Genomic DNA, 20,545 nt, shown 5'->3' on the forward strand with positions numbered 1-20,545 from the left:
TAACTGTTAGTCTACACCTGTTGTTTACATTTACATTTACATTTAAGTCATTTGTTTACCAAGCATTTCACTGTTAGTCTACACCTACTGTTTACAAAGCATTTCACTGTTAGTCTACACCTACTGTTTACAAAGCATTTCACTGTTAGTCTACACCTGTTGTTTACCAAGCATTTCACTGTTAGTCTACACCTTTTGTTAACCAAGCATTTCACTGTTAGTCTACACCTGTTGTTTACAAAGCATTTAACTGTTAGTCTACACCTGTTGTTTACATTTACATTTACATTTAAGTCATTTGTTTACCAAGCATTTCACTGTTAGTCTACACCTACTGTTTACAAAGCATTTCACTGTTAGTCTACACCTACTGTTTACAAAGCATTTCACTGTTAGTCTACACCTGTTGTTTACCAAGCATTTCACTGTTAGTCTACACCTTTTGTTAACCAAGCATTTCACTGTTAGTCTACACCTGTTGTTTACGAAGCATGTGATAAAATAAAATGTTATTTGATTTGAAGTGACCTCAAACTTATGAAATGTCAAACTGTTTTTGAGAGGTCATACTTATATCACAGAACACAGTTTATAGAGGGAAACAGACTAAACAAATAACTCTCTATATGGAGATTCCTGATGATACCTGTTTCTAATCAACAGGTATGAGGGAATAGAAGATATATTCCTTGTTACTCCCGATGCAGAAGCAGCTTGTCATTTGAACAGCCCCCGAAAAACCTGTGACAGAGTCATTACTTTCACCATTGTTCGGCAAAGTTGACTTCAAAAGGGCAAACCTCTGATGCAGTCTGAGTTAAGAGAGAGGCAGGTGATGGGGGGAGGAGGAGGGAGAAGAGAGGGGGAGAGAGAGAGAGAATACTACTCCAAGATGGGAGATGGAGAGGGGGAAGGCCTTTGATCTGAGTGCACAAAAGAACAAAAGAGACAGAGGAGCACAGAAGATTGCAAAGAAGGCATGTACTCAATTCCCAATAGAAAAGAGACAGAGTTGTAAAGAGAGAGAGAGAGAGAGAGAGAGAGAGAGAGAGAGAGAGAGAAAAAGAAAGAAAGAAAGAAAGAAAGAAAGAAAGAAAGAAAGAAAGAAAGAAAGAAAGAAAGAAAGAAATAGAGAAAGAAAGAGAGAGAGACAGAGAGGAGGGGAGAGGGAGATAGAAAGAGACAGAGGAGGGGAGAGAGAAGGAGAGACATAGGGGGGGAAGAGAGAGAGAGGACAGGAGAGAGAAAGAGAGAGAGAGGACCGGAGAGAGAAAGAGACAGAGAGGGGGGAGAGAGAAAGAGATCAAACAAAACAGGACAAGACCAGCATGTTCTAGTATTGATTCCACTCGGTGGGTTGTTTAGGGAGTTCTTTCAAGTCCTATCCTAAACCAATTAGCATCGAGTTTCTTCTAGGGAACTGGAGTCAACCACAGTGGCCGTCTCTAACATTGTTAGCATGTAGCTTACAACCAAGTCAGCCAAGCCCTTTGCTCCACATTAAACATCAACTTTTAATTGGCATGTCAAGATGATGGCGTGTCATGCTAGTTGCTACAAGAGTTTACCCATTGTAAAGTATAGTCCTGTGGGTCCACGTTCTCTTGCATGTCAAAACTCTCACCACAGAACAGACTGCATGCTGAGAAGTAACAGTATCTCTCAGTAACTGAAAATGTATCTTAAAAAGTTAAACATGTACTGTAAATGCAATACATTTTCATTAAGCAGCAGCAACCATTTTAAAGAAGGGCAAAACAAGATGGTGATAGCCTAGTTGAGACAGGAAACTACTGTCCTGATCCTCCTAAATTGTCGTCATGACTCCACCCAAGTTCAAATGAGATGTTGGGGCGGCAGGTAGCATAGCGGTTAAGAGTGTTGGGCCAGTAACTGAAAGGTTGCCGGTTTGAATCCCTGGGCTGACTAGGTGCATTTTTTGAATGTGCTCTTGAGCAAGGCACTTAATCCTAATTGTTCCTGTAAATGTCTCTGGATAAGTGTGTATGATGGACAACAGTCAAGACACACATTAGAAACATTCTCACCTTGGAAGACAGCTGCGTTCTGGATGATGAGGAGTTTGAGCGGTGCGCTGACTGTCTGCAGGCCTGACTCCATATTCTGCCTGGCAGTCATCTGGTAACGTTCCTCCATCCTCCTGGAACAGCAAGTCAGGCCCTTGGGCTGGCACACCTGCAGGTCTGCACCTGGACAAGAGGAGGCAGGAGAGACGTTGTGTGTCCCAAATGGCACCCTATTATATTTACAGTGCACTATAGGCCCGGGTCAAAGGAGAATAGGGTGGCATTTGGGATGCAACAGTGGATAAGTTGCCCAAACACGCTGATCTAAGGTCAGTTGAGTGTTTCCCACTACTAGTGAAAGTTACGATTCGGTGAGGGTAAGCTGATCCTAGATCTGTACCTACAGTATGGGCAAGGTCTATGGGCAGTTTGTTTGCAAGAGATCACATTTGCGAATTGAGTCTAGCTACCATGTGAGCAGGCAGCAAACAGCTTGCATCAACTGGAGTCCAGCCTCCTCTGAGGACTATGTGTTTTAGCGCACCTGAAACCTTACATTGAAACTCAAAAGTTCAATTCAAATGAACCCTTTAATTACAATTCATTAAATTCCATTTCCCCTGCTCTTTGCAAATAATTGCACCAGGGCTGTAGTTCCTGTTCACAGTGAGTAAAGAATGTGAAGATTTCCCCAACTATTAGATGAAATGAAACCCATCCTATCTCTCGACTTGCATGTAATAAGTCATCTGACAAACATGAGAATGTGTGGAAAGACTGAGCTTTTGTTTTCCTTTTGAAACTTCTAAAGCTGAGTGCTGAAAGAGGAGGGTCAGACAAATCACTTTTACAGGAACATCCTGCCTGTGTGAAATACTCAAAGACATGACAAATGGTAGGTTGATACGCTAACAGCTTTCATCATGACCACTGCTTCTGAAGGTTGTTTAGAAATAGAAGTCATAATTGGATTTGCAGGGTTCTTTTGAAAGGTGGACATGTAAGTCATTGAAAGAGAAATTGAAGTGACAAGGATGTTTTCGACGGACTCTGTATACATATGCCCGGGTCAAAGAAGAATTGCCCCAAAGAAATGATTTTAATGTGAAAAGGTAAATAAAGATTATGGTCTGACTTGTATCAAGGCTACCTTCAAACACAACCGTTGACCTTGTTGAATAGTTTACCTTTAACTATATCAAAGTTACAAAGAAATATAAAACAAAATATGTGTGGGGTGCTCTGATAAACACTGGGAATCAAGAACTCACCTCCCAATGAGCAAAAACTGGTTGATATGAACAAAACCTTCCATACATGTTTGGCCATGGTAGAGTGTTAGAAATTCACTTTTTGGACCTGAACACCGAAACATTCAGGAGATAGAGGTGCTCAAAGTTGACCCATTTTACACACCCGAATATTTTATTATTCTTCAAAAGTAGTAGAGAGCCCACTCTGTCCAAAAATAAAATGAGCTGGTTACCATCAGTCGCGCAGCCTCCACCACATTGTAATGCACTACAGGTAGAGTATAGTAATGTGGAGCAGAAATGTGCAGACCTGACAAATAAGTAGGCATGACGCACATTCACATTCATAATCACAATTAGTATCACATTCACATTCACAATCACAATTAGTATCACAATCACATTCGCATTCAGAATCACATTCAGTATCACAATCACATTCACATTCATAATCACAATCACAATTAGTATCACATTCACAATCACAATTAGTATCACATTCACAATCACAATCACAATTAGTATCACAATCACATTCACAATCACAATTAGTATCACATTCACATTCACAATCACAATTAGTATCACATTCACAATCACAATTAGTATCACAATCACATTCGCATTCAGAATCACATTCAGTATCACAATCACATTCACATTCAGAATCACAATTAGTATCACAATCACATTCGGAATCACAATCATTCACAATCATATTTATATTCACAACTACACTCACAACCACATTCACAACCACACCTCTCTCACTTCCATGAAAAAACTAATAGTAATCTGCAGAGGAGGGTGAGGGCTTGTTTAACAGATCTGAGAGAACTACCCAACACTGGCCGATTGATAGCACAATAAACAAACATCAGGAACTGTGGTTGATACAAGGTTGGTAGAACTGTGGTTGATACAAGGTTGGTAGGACTGTGGTTGAGACAGGGTTGGTAGGACTGTGGTTGATACGAGGTTGGTAGAACTGTGGTTGAGACAGGGTTGGTAGGACTGTGGTTGAGACAGGGTTGGTAGAACTGTGGTTGATACGAGGTTGGTAGAACTGTGGTTGATATGAGGTTGGTAGAACTGTGGTTGATACGAGGTTGGTAGAACTGTGGTTGAGGCAGGGTTGGTAGAACTGTGGTTGAGACAGGGTTGGTAGAACTGTGGTTGATACGAGGTTGGTAGAACTGTGGTTGATACGAGGTTGGTAGAACTGTGGTTGATACGAGGTTGGTAGAACTGTGGTTGATACGAGGTTGGTAGAACTGTGGTTGAGACAGGGTTGGTAGAACTGTGGTTGATACGAGGTTGGTAGAACTGTGGTTGATACGAGGTTGGTAGAACTGTGGTTGAGGCAGGGTTGGTAGGACTGTGGTTGATACGAGGTTGGTAGAACTGTGGTTGAGACAGGGTTGGTAGGACTGTGGTTGATACGAGGTTGGTAGAACTGTGGTTGAGGCAGGGTTGGTAGAACTGTGGTTGATACGAGGTTGGTAGAACTGTGGTTGAGACAGGGTTGGTAGAACTGTGGTTGATACGAGGTTGGTAGAACTGTGGTTGATACGAGGTTGGTAGAACTGTGGTTGATACGAGGTTGGTAGAACTGTGGTTGAGGCAGGGTTGGTAGAACTGTGGTTGAGGCAGGGTTGGTAGAACTGTGGTTGAGACAGGGTTGGTAGAACTGTAGTTGAGACAGGGTTGGTAGAACTGTGGTTGGGGAAGGGTTGGTAGAACTGTGGTTGACACAGGGTTGGTAGAACTGTGGTTGAGGCAGGGTTGGTAGAACTGTGGTTGAGGCAGGGTTGGTAGAACTGTGGTTGAGGCAGGGTTGGTAGAACTGTGGTTGAGGAGGCAGGGTTGGTAGAACTGTGGTTGAGGAGGCAGGGTTGATAGAACTGTGGTTGAGGAGGCAGGGTTGGTAGAACTGTGGTTGAGGAGGCAGGGTTGGTAGAACTGTGGTTGAGGCAGGGTTGGTAAAACTGTGGTTGAGGCAGGGTTGGTAGAACTGTGGTTGGGGCAGGGTTGGTAGAACTGTGGTTGAGGCAGGGTTGGTAGAACTGTGGTTGAGGCAGGGTTGGTAAAACTGTGGTTGAGGCAGCGTTGGTAAAACTGTGGTTGAGGCAGGGTTGGTAAAACTGTGGTTGAGGCAGGGCATACTAGAAGACAGGTGTTTTACTCTGAGAAATGACACAAAATCAATGCAGAACATGATGTAAGGTAAAGGGGTTGATACCACAATCCATAGGAAAGGGTCATTGTTGCACGGTATAACAGAAATGCTTTTTTCACCTCGATCTGTTTCAACAATAGATCTTCAGAGCTCAAATCGATATTGGATGGAGCCCAGGCAGTAATGAAAAGACAAAACACATTAAGGTAACATGGAAGGGAGCTAGAATGGCCAGTAAACCAGAGGAGACAGGCACTTTATAATAAATCATTTTACTGAAAAAAAGACACCAATAATCTTTATTACAAACATACATACTGTAGCTAGCTAACTCACAGGTGGATCCAGGGCCACATCAGACTGAAATATATAATGACTCTCCTCCCATATATCGGTCAACAAGCACCTTCAGTATGCACACTGACTGGCCTAATATCTTAAATCAATAGCTTCAAAGGAGTCCTGACAGATAAAATCAAGTTAATTTCAGACTGCAGGGACAAAATGATTAAACTGTCAATACCACCCTGGGAGAGGTAAGCGCGTGTGGAGGGGGAAGAGAGACTAGAGGATTTAGCAATTATCTTCAGCAAAACAGACAGTTTCATCTGCCTTTTTGCAGATGATAAATGTATTTCATTACAGAAGTTGAGAGCAGTGGGGAATAAGTCAAGGTAGTCTGCAGGGAAAATTAAAACCTAAAAATGACACATTCTAAATAAAGCCTTTCTGACAAGACAGACCGCTTGGAAGCAACATCCACCTCTTCTCCTTTACTATAGTCCTCCTCCTCCTTGTCATCACACACTGTTCTGAGCGTGTTTCACTCAATCTTTTACACTGCTGCCAAAAGCTCCACCTTTTTAAAGGCCATACAGACAGACAGTTTTCACGCCACACAGACAGACTGTTTTCAGGCCATACAGACAGACCGTTTTTTCAGGCCATACAGACAGACTGTTTTCAGGCCATACAGACAGACTGTTTTCATGCAAGCAGAAAGCCCTCCTATTATCATGTTTTGCTTTGTGTATAGTCACTTCATTAAGGAAAAATATGTAATATATGACATGTTACATGATAATGCCCTCCAACTTCCAGTTAAATGCAAAATGACACCCTCATCAAATTTAATCCTCTTAATCAATATCCTGCAGTTGTAGTTCAAATATTCTACAAGTTAACAACATTATTTAATCTGTTCTCGTTCCTCAATGTGTTTCCACAATGCATACAGTTTTAATTCAGTGATTGCCCTCCCGTCCCATTATCCTCCAGTGCCATTGTCTCCTCCCGTCCCATTGACTTCTCCCTACAGGTCCCCTGGCCTCTGTCCTCCCGCCCCATTGTCTTTTCCCTGCAGGTCCGCTGGCCTGTGACTGTTCTCCCGTCCCATTGTCTCCTCCCTGCAGGTCCCCTGTGTGTCTGAGGCTGAGAGTGAAGCTGAACAAGACAGCTGCTGCAGGGCCACAGTGAGGACTGTGTACACAGCACAATCGTACACTTCATCTTTAACAAGCTCCCAGAGCCAGGCTTCATACAGGTCGGGGGACTGGGACCATACAGAACACAACCACCATGTTCCTCTGTTTCTCTGCTGCTTCGCTAATTAGAAAGCTATCAGTATGCAAGTTTAATGGAGACCAAGGAGGGAGAGGAGGGAAAGAGAGACAGAGAGACCGAAAGCGAGAGAGAAAGCGAGCCAGAGAGCGAGAGACAGAGAAAGCGAGACAGAGAAAGACAAAGAGCGAGAGACAGAAAAAGACAAAGAGAGCGAGAGACAGAGAAAGCGAGAGAGAGAAAGACAAAGACAGAGACAGAGAAAGACAAAGAGAGCGAGAGACAGAGAAAGCGTTACAGAGAAAGCGAGAGAGAGAAAGCGAGACAGAGGCGAGAGACAGAGAAAGCGAGACAGAGAAAGACAAAGAGCGAGAGACAGAGAAAGACCAAGAGCGAGAGACAGAGAAAGCGAGACAGAGAAAGACAAAGAGAGCGAGAGACAGAGAAAGCGAGACAGAGAAAGACAAAGAGAGCGAGACAGAGAAAGCAAGAGAGAGAGACAGAGATAGACAGAGAGAGAAAGAGGCCTGTGTTGTTAAGATATAGTATATGTTCAAAATATAAATGCAACATGCAACAATTTCAAAGATTTTACTGAGTTACTGTTCATATAAGGAAATATAGTCAATTGAAATAAATGAATTAGGCCCTAATCTATGGATTTCACATGACTGGGAATACAGATATGCATCTGTTGGTCACAGATACCTTTTTAAAAAGGTAGGGGCGTGGATCAGAAAACCAGTCCGTATCTGGTGTGACCACCATTTGCCTCATGCAACGCGACACATCTCCTTCGCATAGAGTTGATCAGGCTGTTGATGGTGGCCTGTGGAATGTTGTCCCACACCTCTTCAATGGCTATGCGAAGTTGCTGAATATTGGCGGGAACTGGAACACGCTGTCGTACATGTCAGTCCATGGAAGAACTGGGAAATGAACAGCTTTCGGGAATTGTGTACAGATCCTTGCGACATGGGGCCGTGCATTATCAAGCTGAAACATGAGGTGATGGCGGCGGATGAATGGCACGACAATGTGCCTCAGGATCTCGTTGTGGTATCTCTGTGCATTCAAATTGCAATCAATAAAATGCAGTTGTGTTCATTGTTTGAAGCTTATGACTGCTCATACCATAACCCCACCGCCACCATGGGTGGTTAAATAAAGTGGCCTAGTTAAATAAAAGTTCAATGTAAAAATAAAATAAAACTCTGTTCACAACACTGACATTGCCCACACACCGCCATCTGGCCGGTACAGTTGAAACCGGGATTAATCTGTGAAGAGCACACTTCCCCAGCATGCCAGTGGCAATTAAAGGTGAGCATTTGCCCACTGAAGTCGGTTACGATGTTGAACTGCAGTCAGGTCAAGGCCCTGGTGAGGACAACGAGCACCCAGATGAGCTTCCCTGGGGCGCTTTCGGAGAGTTTGTGCAGAAATTCTTCGGTTGTGCAAATCCACAGTTTTATCAGCTGACTGGGTGGCTGGTCTCAGACGATCCTGCAGGTAAAGAAGCCGGATGTGGAGGTCCTGGGCTGGTGTCTTTTTTAAATTAATTTCTATGTTCTCTATGTAATTTCTTTTTTTCTCTCCCCAATTTCATGATATTAAATTGGTAGTTACAGACTTGTCCCATTGCTGCACTCCAGTATGAACACGGGGGAGGCAAAAGTCGAGAGACAAGAGTCCTCCGAAACACGATCCTGCCAAGCCACACTGCTTGCTTAACCCGGAAGCCAGCCGCACCAACGTGTTGGAGGAAACACAGTACAACTGGCGACCGTGTCAGTGTGCATGCGCCCGGGTCTGTAGTGACGCCTCAAGCACTGCGATGCAGTGCCTTAGACCGCTGCACCACTCGGGAGGGCTGACATGATTACACATGGTCTGCGGTTGTGAGGCCTGTTGGACATACTACCAAATTCTATAAAACAATGTTGGAGGCGGCTTATGGTAGAGAAATTACAATTATCTGCCAACAGCTCTGGTGGATGTTCCTGCAGTCATGTGTTATATTCCGGGGGCATGCCAATTGCACGCCCACGCAGACATCTGTGGCATTGTGTTGTGTGACAAAACGGCACATTTTAGAGTGGCCTTTTATTGTGCACTTGGGTAGCCTAGTGGTTAGAGCGTTGGACTAATAACCCGGAAGGCTGCAAGTTCAAATCCCCGACCTGACAAAGGTACAAATCTGTTTTTCTGCCCCTGAACAGGCAGTTAACCCACTGTTCCTAGGCCATCATTGAAAATAAGAATTTGTTCTTAACTGACTTGCCTAGTTAAATAAAGGTTAAAAAATTCTAAATGATAATGCTGTTCAATCATCTTCTTGATATGTCACACCTGTCAGGTGGATCGATAATCTTGGCAAAGGAGAAATTCTCAATGACAGCGATGCAAACAGAAATATGCTTTTTGTACTTATGGAACATTTCTGGGATCTTTCATTTCAACTGAAATATGGGACCAACACTTTACATGTTGCGTTTATATTTTTGTTCAGAGTATATCAACTACTCGTGTTGAGACTGAGAGGAAGCTGTGGGAATCCCATCAGCTGTCTCCAGGGCACAACCAGCCACTAACACTAGGCAGGAACATTATGCATAAATAAAATAAAACAAAGACCATTTGCAACCCAAACCAAGGAATTTACATTTACATTTTAGTAATTTAGCAGACGCTCTTATCTTCAGAGACTTACAGTTAGCGCAATGATCTTAAGATATCTTGGTGGGACAACCACATATCAGTAAAACAGTTATACTTATGAATTATCTGTCTATAAATAATAATCTATAAAACATTCAGGTGCTTTTTGGTAAACTTGAGTCAACTTTCTGGATGAAATAGGTCCCATTATGCCTGGCGAAAACCAAACACTGCATTCCACAGTAAGAAAATGTGATGGTTAGGGGATGCTTTCCTGCCTCAGGACCTGGAAACCATGAATTCTGCTCTGTATCAGAGAAGTCTACAGGAGAATGTCATCTGTGAGCTGAAGCTGAAGTGCAGCTGAGTCATGCAGCAAGACAATGATTAAAAAAAAACACAATCAAGTCTACATGAAAATGGCTAAAAAGTAACACATTGTAAGTTCTGGAACTGCCTAGTCAAAGTTCAGACAATTGAGACGTGGCAGGTCTATGACTTTTTTGGACAACGCCTGGTGATGTACTGGGCCCTACGCACTAACCTCTGTATCGCCTTGGGGTCGGATGCCAAGCAGTTGCCATACCAAGCGGTGATGCAGACATTCAAGATGCTCTCAATGGTGCAGTTTTATAACTTTTTGAGGATGTGAGGGCCCATGCCAAATCTTTTCATACTCCTGGGTGGGAGTTAATGTGTGTGGACCATGTTAATTCATTAGTGATGTGGACACAGAGGAACTTGAAGCACTCAACCCGCTCCAATACAGCCCTGTGAATTTGGATATAGGAGTGCTCGGCCCTCCTCAGAGAATCTATGGTGGGGAAAGTGCACAAAGCAGATCTACAGTTGAATTCGGAAGTTTACATACACTTAGGTTATAGTCATTAAAACTAGTTTTTCAACCACTCCACAAATCGATTGTTAATAAACTACAGTTTTGGCAAGTTGGTTAGGACATCTACTTTGTGCATGACATAAGTAATTTTTCCATCACAAAGCCCTGACCTCAATCTGTGGGCAGAACTGAAAAAGCATGTGCGAGCAAGGAGGCCTACAAACCTGACTCAGTTACACCAGCTCTGTCAGGAGGAATGGGCCAAAATTCACCCAACTTATTGTGGGAAGCTTGTGGATGGCAACCCAAAACGTTTGACCCAAGTTAAACAATTTAAAGGCAATGCTACCAAATACAAATTGAGTGTATGTAAACTTCTGACCCACTGGGAATGTGATGAAAGAAATAAAAGCTGAAATAAATCATTCTCTCTGCTATTATTCTGACATTTCACATTCTTAAAATAAAGTGTTGATCCTAACCGACCTAAGACAGGAAATGTCTTGTGAAAAACTGAGTTTAAATGTATTTGGCTAAGGTGTATGTACATTTCCGACTTAAACTCTATAAGAAAGGCCAGCAGAGGCTCAACTTTTTAAGGGGGGGCTGAACTCCTCCTCATTAAGAAATGCCACTGAAGCCATGAATACCGAGTTATCCCTCACAGCCACCGTACAGTATTGTCTATGACTGGCTAAGGGAATGACAGTTGTGTATTGCTAATGTTAGGTCACTAATGTGAGGATCTTTGAGTTGGAAAAGACCTAAGCGGTTTATTAAGAACAGGTCTCGTTCTTTCAGCATAACATTGGCAACGATGTATTGTATGTCTCATGTCAATCAAACAAGTTTCGAGGCGCTGCGTGCTAATGACTCAATTGGGTAGTTCTGACGTCTGTAAAGAAATTGGCGGGCTGTAGGTTGATTCTGTCGCTATGATTGGATAGTATGCACCTGTTTTTCCTGCTCACCCTTATCATATGCTCCTATCATTTAGATGGGTGGTGCCAGCTGTCCAAGCACAACCCTCAAATATCCTTGTAAATCGGCGATGTCATGGATTCCTTAAATCTGCGACATTCACATTTTGTAAAATACTGACCTTATGACTAAAGTTATCCTACTTACACTTTTTATTACATTTCAGGACTAGAATTTATGTTTATGACTACTACCAATGCCAAATAGGCAGTTTTCAACCAGAAATGGTTTGTTTTTTGGTTCAGTTGCTCTTTAAGAAAACTAGGCTCTTTTCATTTTGATAGTGTGCCTCTGGTGATGCGTTGGGCTGATCGCACCACCCTCTGAAGAGCCCTGTGCGGTTGTGGACGGTGCAGTTGCTGTATCAGGAGGCATGCTCCCTCTGATGTCTCCTGAAGTTCACCATCAGCTCCTTCATTTTGTTGACGTTGACTTGGAGACGTGCGTGGCCACGCAGTCATGGGTGAACATGGAGTACAGGAGGGGGCTGAGCACGCACCCTTGTGGAGCCTCCGTGTTGAGGATCAGCGTAGCAGAGCTGTTGTTGCCTACCTTCACCACCTGGGGTCGGCCCGTCAGGACGTCCAGGACCCAGTTGCACAGGGTGCCGTTCAGGCCCAGGGCCCTGAGCTTAGTGATGGGCTTGGAAAGCTCTTTGGTGTTGAAGGCTGAGCTGTAGTCCATGAACAGTATTCTTACATACAGTGCATTCGAAAGTATTCATACCTCTTGACTTATTCCACATTTTGTTGTTACAGCCTGAATTCAAAATGGATTAAATAGATTTTTTCCAACCCATCTACACACAACACCCAATAATGACAAAGTGAAAACATATTTGCAAATGTATTGAAAATTAAATACAGAAACATCTAACTTACAAATGTATTCACACCCCTGAGTCAATACATTGTAGAAGCATCTTTGGAAGTGATTACAGCTGTGAGTCTTTCTGGGTACGTCTCTAAGAACTTTCCACACCTGGATTGTACAATATTTGCACATCATTCTTTAAACATTCTTTAAGCTCTGTCAAGTTGGTTGTTGATCATTGTTAGACAGCCATTTTCAAGTCTTACCATAGAGTTTTCAAGACAATTTAAGTCAAAAATGTAACTATTCCACTCAGGAACATTCAATGTTGTCTTGGTATGAAACTCCAGTGTTGTGTTTTAGGTTATTGTCCTGCTGAAAGATGAATTGGTCTCCCAGTGTCTGTTGAAAAGCAGACTGAATCAGGTTTTCCTCTAGGATTTTGCCTTTGCTAAGCTCTATTCTGTTTCTTTTTATCCTAAAAAACTCCCTAGTCCTTGCCGATGACAAGCATACCCATAACATGATGTAGCCACCACTATGCTTGAAAATATTTAAGGTGGTACTCGGTGACGAGTTGGATTTTCTCCAAACATAATGCTTTGTATTCAGGACCAGAAGTTAATTCCTTTGCCATGTTTTTTGCATTTTATTTTGAGGCATATTGCAAACAGGATGCATGTTTTCTTTTCACTCTATCATTTAGGTTCGTATTGTGGAGTATCTACAATGTTGTTGATCCATCCTCAGTTTTCTCCTCAAACAGCCATTAAACTCTGTAACTGTTTTAAAGTCTCTATTGGCCTAATGGTGAAATACCTGAGCAATTTCCTTCCTCTCCGGCAACTGAGTTCGGAAGGATACCTGTCCCTTTATAATGACTGGGTGTATTGATACACCATCCAAAGTGTAATTAATAACTTCACCATGCTCAAATGGATATTCACTGTCTGCTTTTTTATATTATACCCATCCACCAATAGGTGGCCTTCTTTGCGAGGCATTAGAAAACCTCCCTGGTCTTTGTGGTATAATCTGTGTTTGAAATTCACTGCTCGACTGAGGGACCTTAAAAATAATTGTATGAGTGGGATACAGAGATGAGGTAGTCATTCAAAAATGATGTTGGACACAGAGTCCATTCAAATTATTATATGACTATATGACAAATGTATTTCAGCTTGCTATAACAAAGGGGTTGAATACTTATTGACTCTAGAAATTATAGCTTTTCATTTTTAATGAATTTGATTAATGATTAGCACTATTATTCCACAGAGAGTGAGCACATGCAACTTATTGTGTGACTCCTGAATTGATTTAGGATTGTCATAACAAAGGGGTTGAATACTTATTGACTCAAGACATTTCAGCGTTTTCATTTTTAAATCATTTGTAAAAGTTTCAAAAAACATAATTCCACTTTGACATTATTGGGTATTGTGTGTAGGACAGTGGCACATCATCTCAATTGAATACATTTTTAATTCTGGCTGTAACAACAAAGTTTGGAAAAAGTCTAGCGGAGTGAATAGTTTCTGTAGGCACTGTACGGGGCGGCAGCGTAGCCTAGTGGTTAGAGCGTTGGACTAGTAACCGGAAGGTTGCGAGTTCAAACCCCCGAGCTGACAAGGTACAAATCTGTCGTTCTGCCCCTGAACAGGCAGTTAACCCACTGTTCCCAGGCCGTCATTGAAAATAAGAATATGTTCTTAACTGACTTGCCTGGTTTTTAAAGGTAAAAAAAATATATATTTTAAAATGTATTCTTCTTGGGAGAATGGGAAAGGGCAATGTGTGTAGTGTGATGTCGATTGCGTCTCCATGGTTCCGTTGGGGCGGTATGCAAATTGTAGTGGGTCTAGGGTGTCGGGTAAAGTGGAGGTGAATTAGCCATAAACTAGCCTTAACTAGCCTCCCAAAGCACTTCATGAAGTGAGAGCTACGGTCCGATAGTAATTTAGTTCAGTTACCTTTGCTTTTTTGGGTACAGGAATAATGGTGGACATCTTGAAGCAAGTGGGGACAACAGACTGGGATAGGGATAGATTGAATACCAACACTCCAGCCAGCTTCCCCATGGGAGTTAATAAAGGCAGAGGTGGGGTTAATTATAAAGAGGTGCACTTCGTACCATGTTAGTATTAAGCTTTCACAACCAGCCTTCATTTAGGCTTTCTGACTCAAGCCCCCCACTTGCCCCCCCCCCCCCAACCAGGCTTTCAAGGAGAGGAGAGCTCTGTACTTTCTCTGCTTCTGTTCAGTACTGTTGGGTATCTGCCATGATTTTAAATAAATGTGTGTGGGGAAAAAATTGCTCTCTTTTTGTTCTTAGGTCCCCTGGCACCACATGCAGCGGTATTAGAATTCAGTTCCCTCTTCCCACTGCAGGCGGACAGACATTTCTGCATCAGCCACCTCCTCCTCCAGATACACCTCCATTCTGCGTCCCAAATGGCAAATATAGTACACTACTTTTCACCAGGGCCCATCTAGGCTCTGGCCCACATGGCTCTGGTCAAAAGTAGTGCACTATATAGGGAATAGGGTGTGATTTGTAATGCAGCCCCAGACATACTTCTGAGGCCCATCCCTCCCCTCCCTTGCCCACACACACGCTCAGCCCCAAATTAGATTACCACTTCCCATCCTCAGCACTCAGGTCCTCCATCAAATGTATCAATAAAGCTATCCTACAGTGCTCTTCATATAATACATGACCTCTTAGCTGGAGCAGGCTTACTGGCTTAATGCAAATAGTCTTGGTAGCCATTTGATTAGATGTTAAGGAGTCTTATGGCTTGGGGGTAGAAGCTGTTTAGAAGCCTCTTGGACCTAGACTAGGTGCTCCGGTACTGCTTCCCATGCTGTAGCAGAGAACAGTCTATGACTAGGGTGGCTGGAGTGTTTGACAATTTTTAGGGCCTTCCTCTGGAGGCCAGGCAGTTGCCATAGCAGGCAGGGATGCAACCAGTATGGATGCTCTCGATGGTGCAGCTGTAAAACCTTTTGAGGATCTGAGGACCCATGCCAAATCTTTTCAGTCTCCTGAGGGGAAATAGGTTTTGTCGTGCCCTCTTCACCACTGTCTTGGTGTTCTTGGACCATGTTAGTTTGTTGGTGATGTGGACACCAAGGAACTTGAAGCTCTCAACCCGCTCCACTGCAGCCCCATCAATGAGAATGGGGGAATGCTCTGTCCTCTTTTTCGTGTAGTCCACAATCATCTCCATTGTCTTGATCACGTTAAGGGAGAGGTTATTGTCCTGGCACCACATGGCCAGGTCTCTGACCTCCTCTCTATAGGCTGTCTCGTTGTTGTTGGTGATCAGACCTACCACTGTTGTGTCATCTGCAAACTTAATGATGGTGTTGTCATGAGTGAACAGGTCAGTACAGGAGGGGACTGAGCACGCACCCCTGAGGGGCCTCTGTGTTGAGGATCAGCGTGGCAGATGTGTTGTTACCAACCCTTACCACCTGGGGGCGGCCCGTCAGGAAGTCCATGATCCAGTTGCAGAGGGAGGTGTTTAGTCCCAGGGTCATGAGCTTATTGATGAGCTTTGAGGGCACTATGGTGTTGAACGCCGAGCTGTAGTCAATGAATAGCATTGGACATGTATTTAACCCCTGGATCATGGTCTGGTGTCATGTACTGTATTTAACCCCTGGATCATGGTCTGGTGTCATGTATTTAACCTCTGGATCGTGGTCTGGTGTCATGTACTGTATTTAACCCCTGGATCATGGTCTGATGTCATGTATTTAACCTCTGGATCATGGTCTGGTGTCATATACTGTATTTAACCCCTGGATCATGGTCTGGCGTCATGTATTTAACCCCTGGATCATGGTCTGGCGTCATGTATTCAACCCCTGGATCATGGTCTGGTGTCATGTATTTAACCCCTGGATCATGGTCTGGCGTCATGTATTTAACCCCTGGATCATGGTCTAGTGTCATGTATTTAACCCCTGGATCATGGTCTGGTGTCATGTATTGGTCTGGTGTATGGTGAATACCAAGACGGAGGGCAATGAAATCTAAATAATAGATCAAAACGCTGTGCAGTAAATAACCAGAAAATAAACAGCTGTGTAAATCAAATGTCCCCCATGGAGTACTCTGCTCCCTAAATGGCAACCGTATGCTATTCCCTACACAGTAAACATAGAGCTCTGGTCCAAGGTACTGCACTTTATTTGGCACAATCGGGTCCAACTGGGTGATACCTGTAATCCCACAACCAACCTTTCCTTTTTCCAATAATTAACATTAAGCCTGTCCAACCCTTCACATTTCCAATTGACATTAAGCATGTCCAACAATTCCCATTTCCAACTGACCTTAAGCATGTCCAACCCTTTCCATTTCCAACTGACCTTAAGCATGTCCAACCCTTTCCATTTCCAACTACCATTAAGCCTGTCCAACCATTCACATTTCCAATTGATATCAAGCCTGTCCAAACCTTCTCATTTCCAATTGACATCAAGCCTGTCCAACCCTTCTCATTTCCAATTGACATTAAGCCTGTCCAACCCTTCACATTTCCAATTGACATTAAGCATGTCCAACCCTTCACATTTCCAATTGACATTAAGCCTGTCCAACCCTTTCCATTTCCAACTGACATTAAGCCTGTCCAACCCTTTCCATTTCCAACTGACCTTAAGCATGTTTAACCCTTTCCATTTCCAACTGACCTTAAGCATGTCCAACCCTTTCCATTTCCAACTAACATTAAGCCTGTCCAACCATTCACATTTCCAATTGATATCAAGCCTGTCCAACCTTTCCCATTTCCAATTGACATTAAGCCTGTCCACATTAATTTACTGTACATCTCATCTCCAGGGGCCAAGTAAGCAGAGAAACAGCGGGGGCAAAGTGGCCGACACTCTCCAATTAAATGCCTCCAGTTGTTTTAGAAGTTGCTAAGAGATTGTCCTTGATCCTTACAAACCCTTCCATCTCATCTAATTTGTCTCCCAAGACATTGTTACTAATAGCAAGGAGAATGCATTCAGGAGAGCAAGCCGATTTGTTATGCCCTCTTTACACCATCCCAGTGCATGTTTTTGTTTGCTGCTACACTGCTCTAATTCCAGTGGGAATGTGATTCTCTGACTAGGAGTGAAAACAATTAACCTGAAGAGCACTTCGCCACTCTGACATGACACTAAAACATTGTGGTTGAGATTCAGACACGAGAGAGGCATCAATTTACATACTGAATCATTTGGAATGCCAGGGAGCAACAGGCTCCGTCAGTGAAGTGTGACCATGCACCAATCAGCTACACAGTCCAACACACAGTCACAATCCACTCTACTGCAGCTAGAGGGCCATGGGGGATTCTGTCCTGCCTCAGGCTTGTATCACTTTAGTTACACTCTTATCACTTTAGTTACACTCTTATCACTATAAATCAGTAAAAAAAGATATCCTTCTTCCCCCTTATGACAGCATATTGTACCTTAATATCTGCTGGTACTACTTGATACTAAAGAATTTGATGTTAGACAATTTTGTCTTAGCATTTATTTCATTGAAGTGAGAATAATTGGGACCATTTCACTCACTGACAATGGTTAAACATTCAGAGATTAAATTCAGAGATTAAATTCTATAATGCCCTCCTCTAATGTATATGGTGCCATAACTTTATCACAGAGTGACTTTGCCTGCAGTCACGTGGGTCATACTTGGGCACGGATGTAAAATTCCCTCAAAATATGCCATTAGTGCCCATTCAAATTAGCCCCAAGGTTGCGTTGTTAAATCTTGTTCATTTTCTTAAATTAAATACCATGACTGTTTACTCATTAACTGGCAATGTTGTTTGAAATGTCCGATACAACATACTGTGGTGATATCATTATCAACCTACTGCATACGCCTTAGAAATATACATTTTAATGTACTGGATGTGCTATTAGCATGCTAATACTCATTATGGCAGACTGGTAGAATAGATCATATAGCTAGCAATCAAAAGCATTCACTGGTTGAAGTTGAAGTAACTTTGGAGTGTAATGCAGTTGACTAGTGACTATGACTTGAATATAGTGAATATCATTCACAACAGCTATAATCCAGTTATAATAGAAAAGAATGATGTGTGTCGTTATTGCTTGAATTCAGGCTTGGCTGAACTGCTTTTGATGGGGAAAGATTACTTCTGCACCCTGCTTTCCAGGATTTTAGTTGAAAACGTAACTTTCCCTTGTGGACCTATGTGGGGCACCCTATTCCACATAGTACAATACTTCCAGATAGACCATAAGGCTCTGGTTAAAGCTAATGCACTATAATAGGTGCACTATAAAGAATACGGTTCTATTTGGGTTGTATAATCCATACATGCTTTGAGCGCATAACAGCTCAAAACCTGTGTAACCATGGAAAAGGTTTTCTAATTCAAGATACATGTTCAAGGTCTTAGTGGCTATAACAAAGGTTGGATTAAATTGCTGGCTCAGGGCACTGTCTGACTATATTATTTGAATTGGATGGTTAGTTAGAAGCAACAGATAGATGGTTAGTTAGAGGCAACAGATAAAACTCCTGTTTCCACCAAAGCCCTACACTGGCACAAATAAATGGTTAAAACATGGTTGAGGGATGCTGAGAAAGTTTGAGAACGTGAGCCTGAGGGCTGAAGTAGAGAAGTGTGTGGGCTTATGCATGTGATACTGTAGCTAGCTGTAAGAGTCAACTCTACGTGCTTTTGTATTGTTGAGAAGGGCTTGTAATGGGGAGAAAGAAGAGTGGAAGACTCCATCCTAAATGGCACACTACATTTGACCAGAGCTCTATAGAGTCCTCTTTTGGCATCATTAGGCAGCTTTTCAGGAGATGTTATGTTCTGAGGGCCATGACAGTCTGGCTCATATTTATGCCATCCCCTGTAACACTGAGGAGTAGCTTTCTATGGAGCATCTAGGAGATGATCTCCTCTCCTCTGTCACTTCTGTCAATCAGCTCCGCTCCTCTTCTTTCTCAGCAGGGGGATGTGGGGTGCTCAAACTAGGTGTGATGGATATGCAAGGCCTACAGGTGATTCATGTTAGATCAGTCATCCTTCAACAGAGCAGTACTGCCCTGTTTCACCATTGCTTTGTTTCTGTGTTGAATGAACAGCATTATCTGAGTTTCTGTTGAGGAGCCTGAGTTACAGCCTACATTTAAATGTAAAGATTCATAGGAAGAACCTATGGAAATGGATCTTCTTATGATGTGATCAAGGTCAGCCATCTTGGTCAGGGAGTTGGTCAACCATGGTTTTCCAGTGCTATGATAAGATATTGTGTAAAATAAGGAATTTGAATAATTTATCTGCACTGTTTGTTTGTTAGCCAGAATGTTTAAGAGGAATGATTCCATAAACGTTTCAAATTAACTGCCAATATGCTAGCCTGGGTACCAGTCTCTTTAGCTAATCTACTCCATGTCATGTGCCAAAGAGCCTTTGGCAATGACAAGGAGTGGCAAGGAGTGGAACGTTAGCTAAAAAGACAGGTACTCAGACTACCAATATGCCAACATTCCATTCAAACAATGCAGTCAATCCACAGCCATGCTCTGACTGAAATCAGTTGATGATATGACTTAGACAAGTTGTAAATGCAACAAGTACTGATATTGTATCATATAATAGCACTCACAGCTTTACAAGAAAACTAAAATGGAGACATTTATGATCTGTTTACATATATTTTAGAGGCTATTTATATAGAAAATGTGTATAAATCCAGTATAAACGGTATTTATAATGATATGACAATATTTTATGTTGACAATAATTATATTGTCGGAGAGTAGGTAGGCTAGTCAGGGTGTAGGTAGCTGCAGATAGGCTAGTGGTTAGAGCGTTAGGCCACTACCCGAAAGGTTTCTGGCTCAAATCCCCGAGCTGACAAGGTAAAAGTCTGTCGTTCTACCCCTGAACAAGGCAGTTAACCTACTGTTCACCGGTAGACCGTCATTGTAAATAATAATTTGTTCTTAACTGACTTGCCATGTTAAATAAAGGTTCAACTTTAAATATATATATATATTACACAACTTCTGATATATCACATGCTTTACTTGTATTTTCCTGCATGAGTAAAATCAGGATTATGTATCTACTGCCATTCATTCCAATTAGACTGGTTTGTATTTCTCCCTGACCAATATGACTGCCTTTTTCACCCCATTCTGGAACTTTGAGGGTTTATGACATAA

The 20,545-nt window shown here is 42.5% G+C and overlaps 1 protein-coding gene across 1 annotated transcript in view; it reads right to left on the bottom strand.

The window, feature by feature from the left end:
- gpc3 (glypican 3) overlaps positions 1 to 20,545 on the bottom strand; it is a 554,502-nt gene that overhangs the window by 532,757 nt on the left and 1,200 nt on the right. The window contains exon 2 of the mRNA XM_052486883.1: positions 2,049 to 2,210. Within this exon, the coding sequence (XP_052342843.1) occupies positions 2,049 to 2,210 (162 nt within the window). The remainder of the gene's footprint in view (positions 1 to 2,048; positions 2,211 to 20,545) is intronic.

The sequence above is a fragment of the Oncorhynchus keta genome, chromosome 30, assembly GCF_023373465.1.
Source record: "Oncorhynchus keta strain PuntledgeMale-10-30-2019 chromosome 30, Oket_V2, whole genome shotgun sequence".
NCBI classification, from domain to species: Eukaryota; Metazoa; Chordata; class Actinopteri; order Salmoniformes; family Salmonidae; genus Oncorhynchus; species Oncorhynchus keta.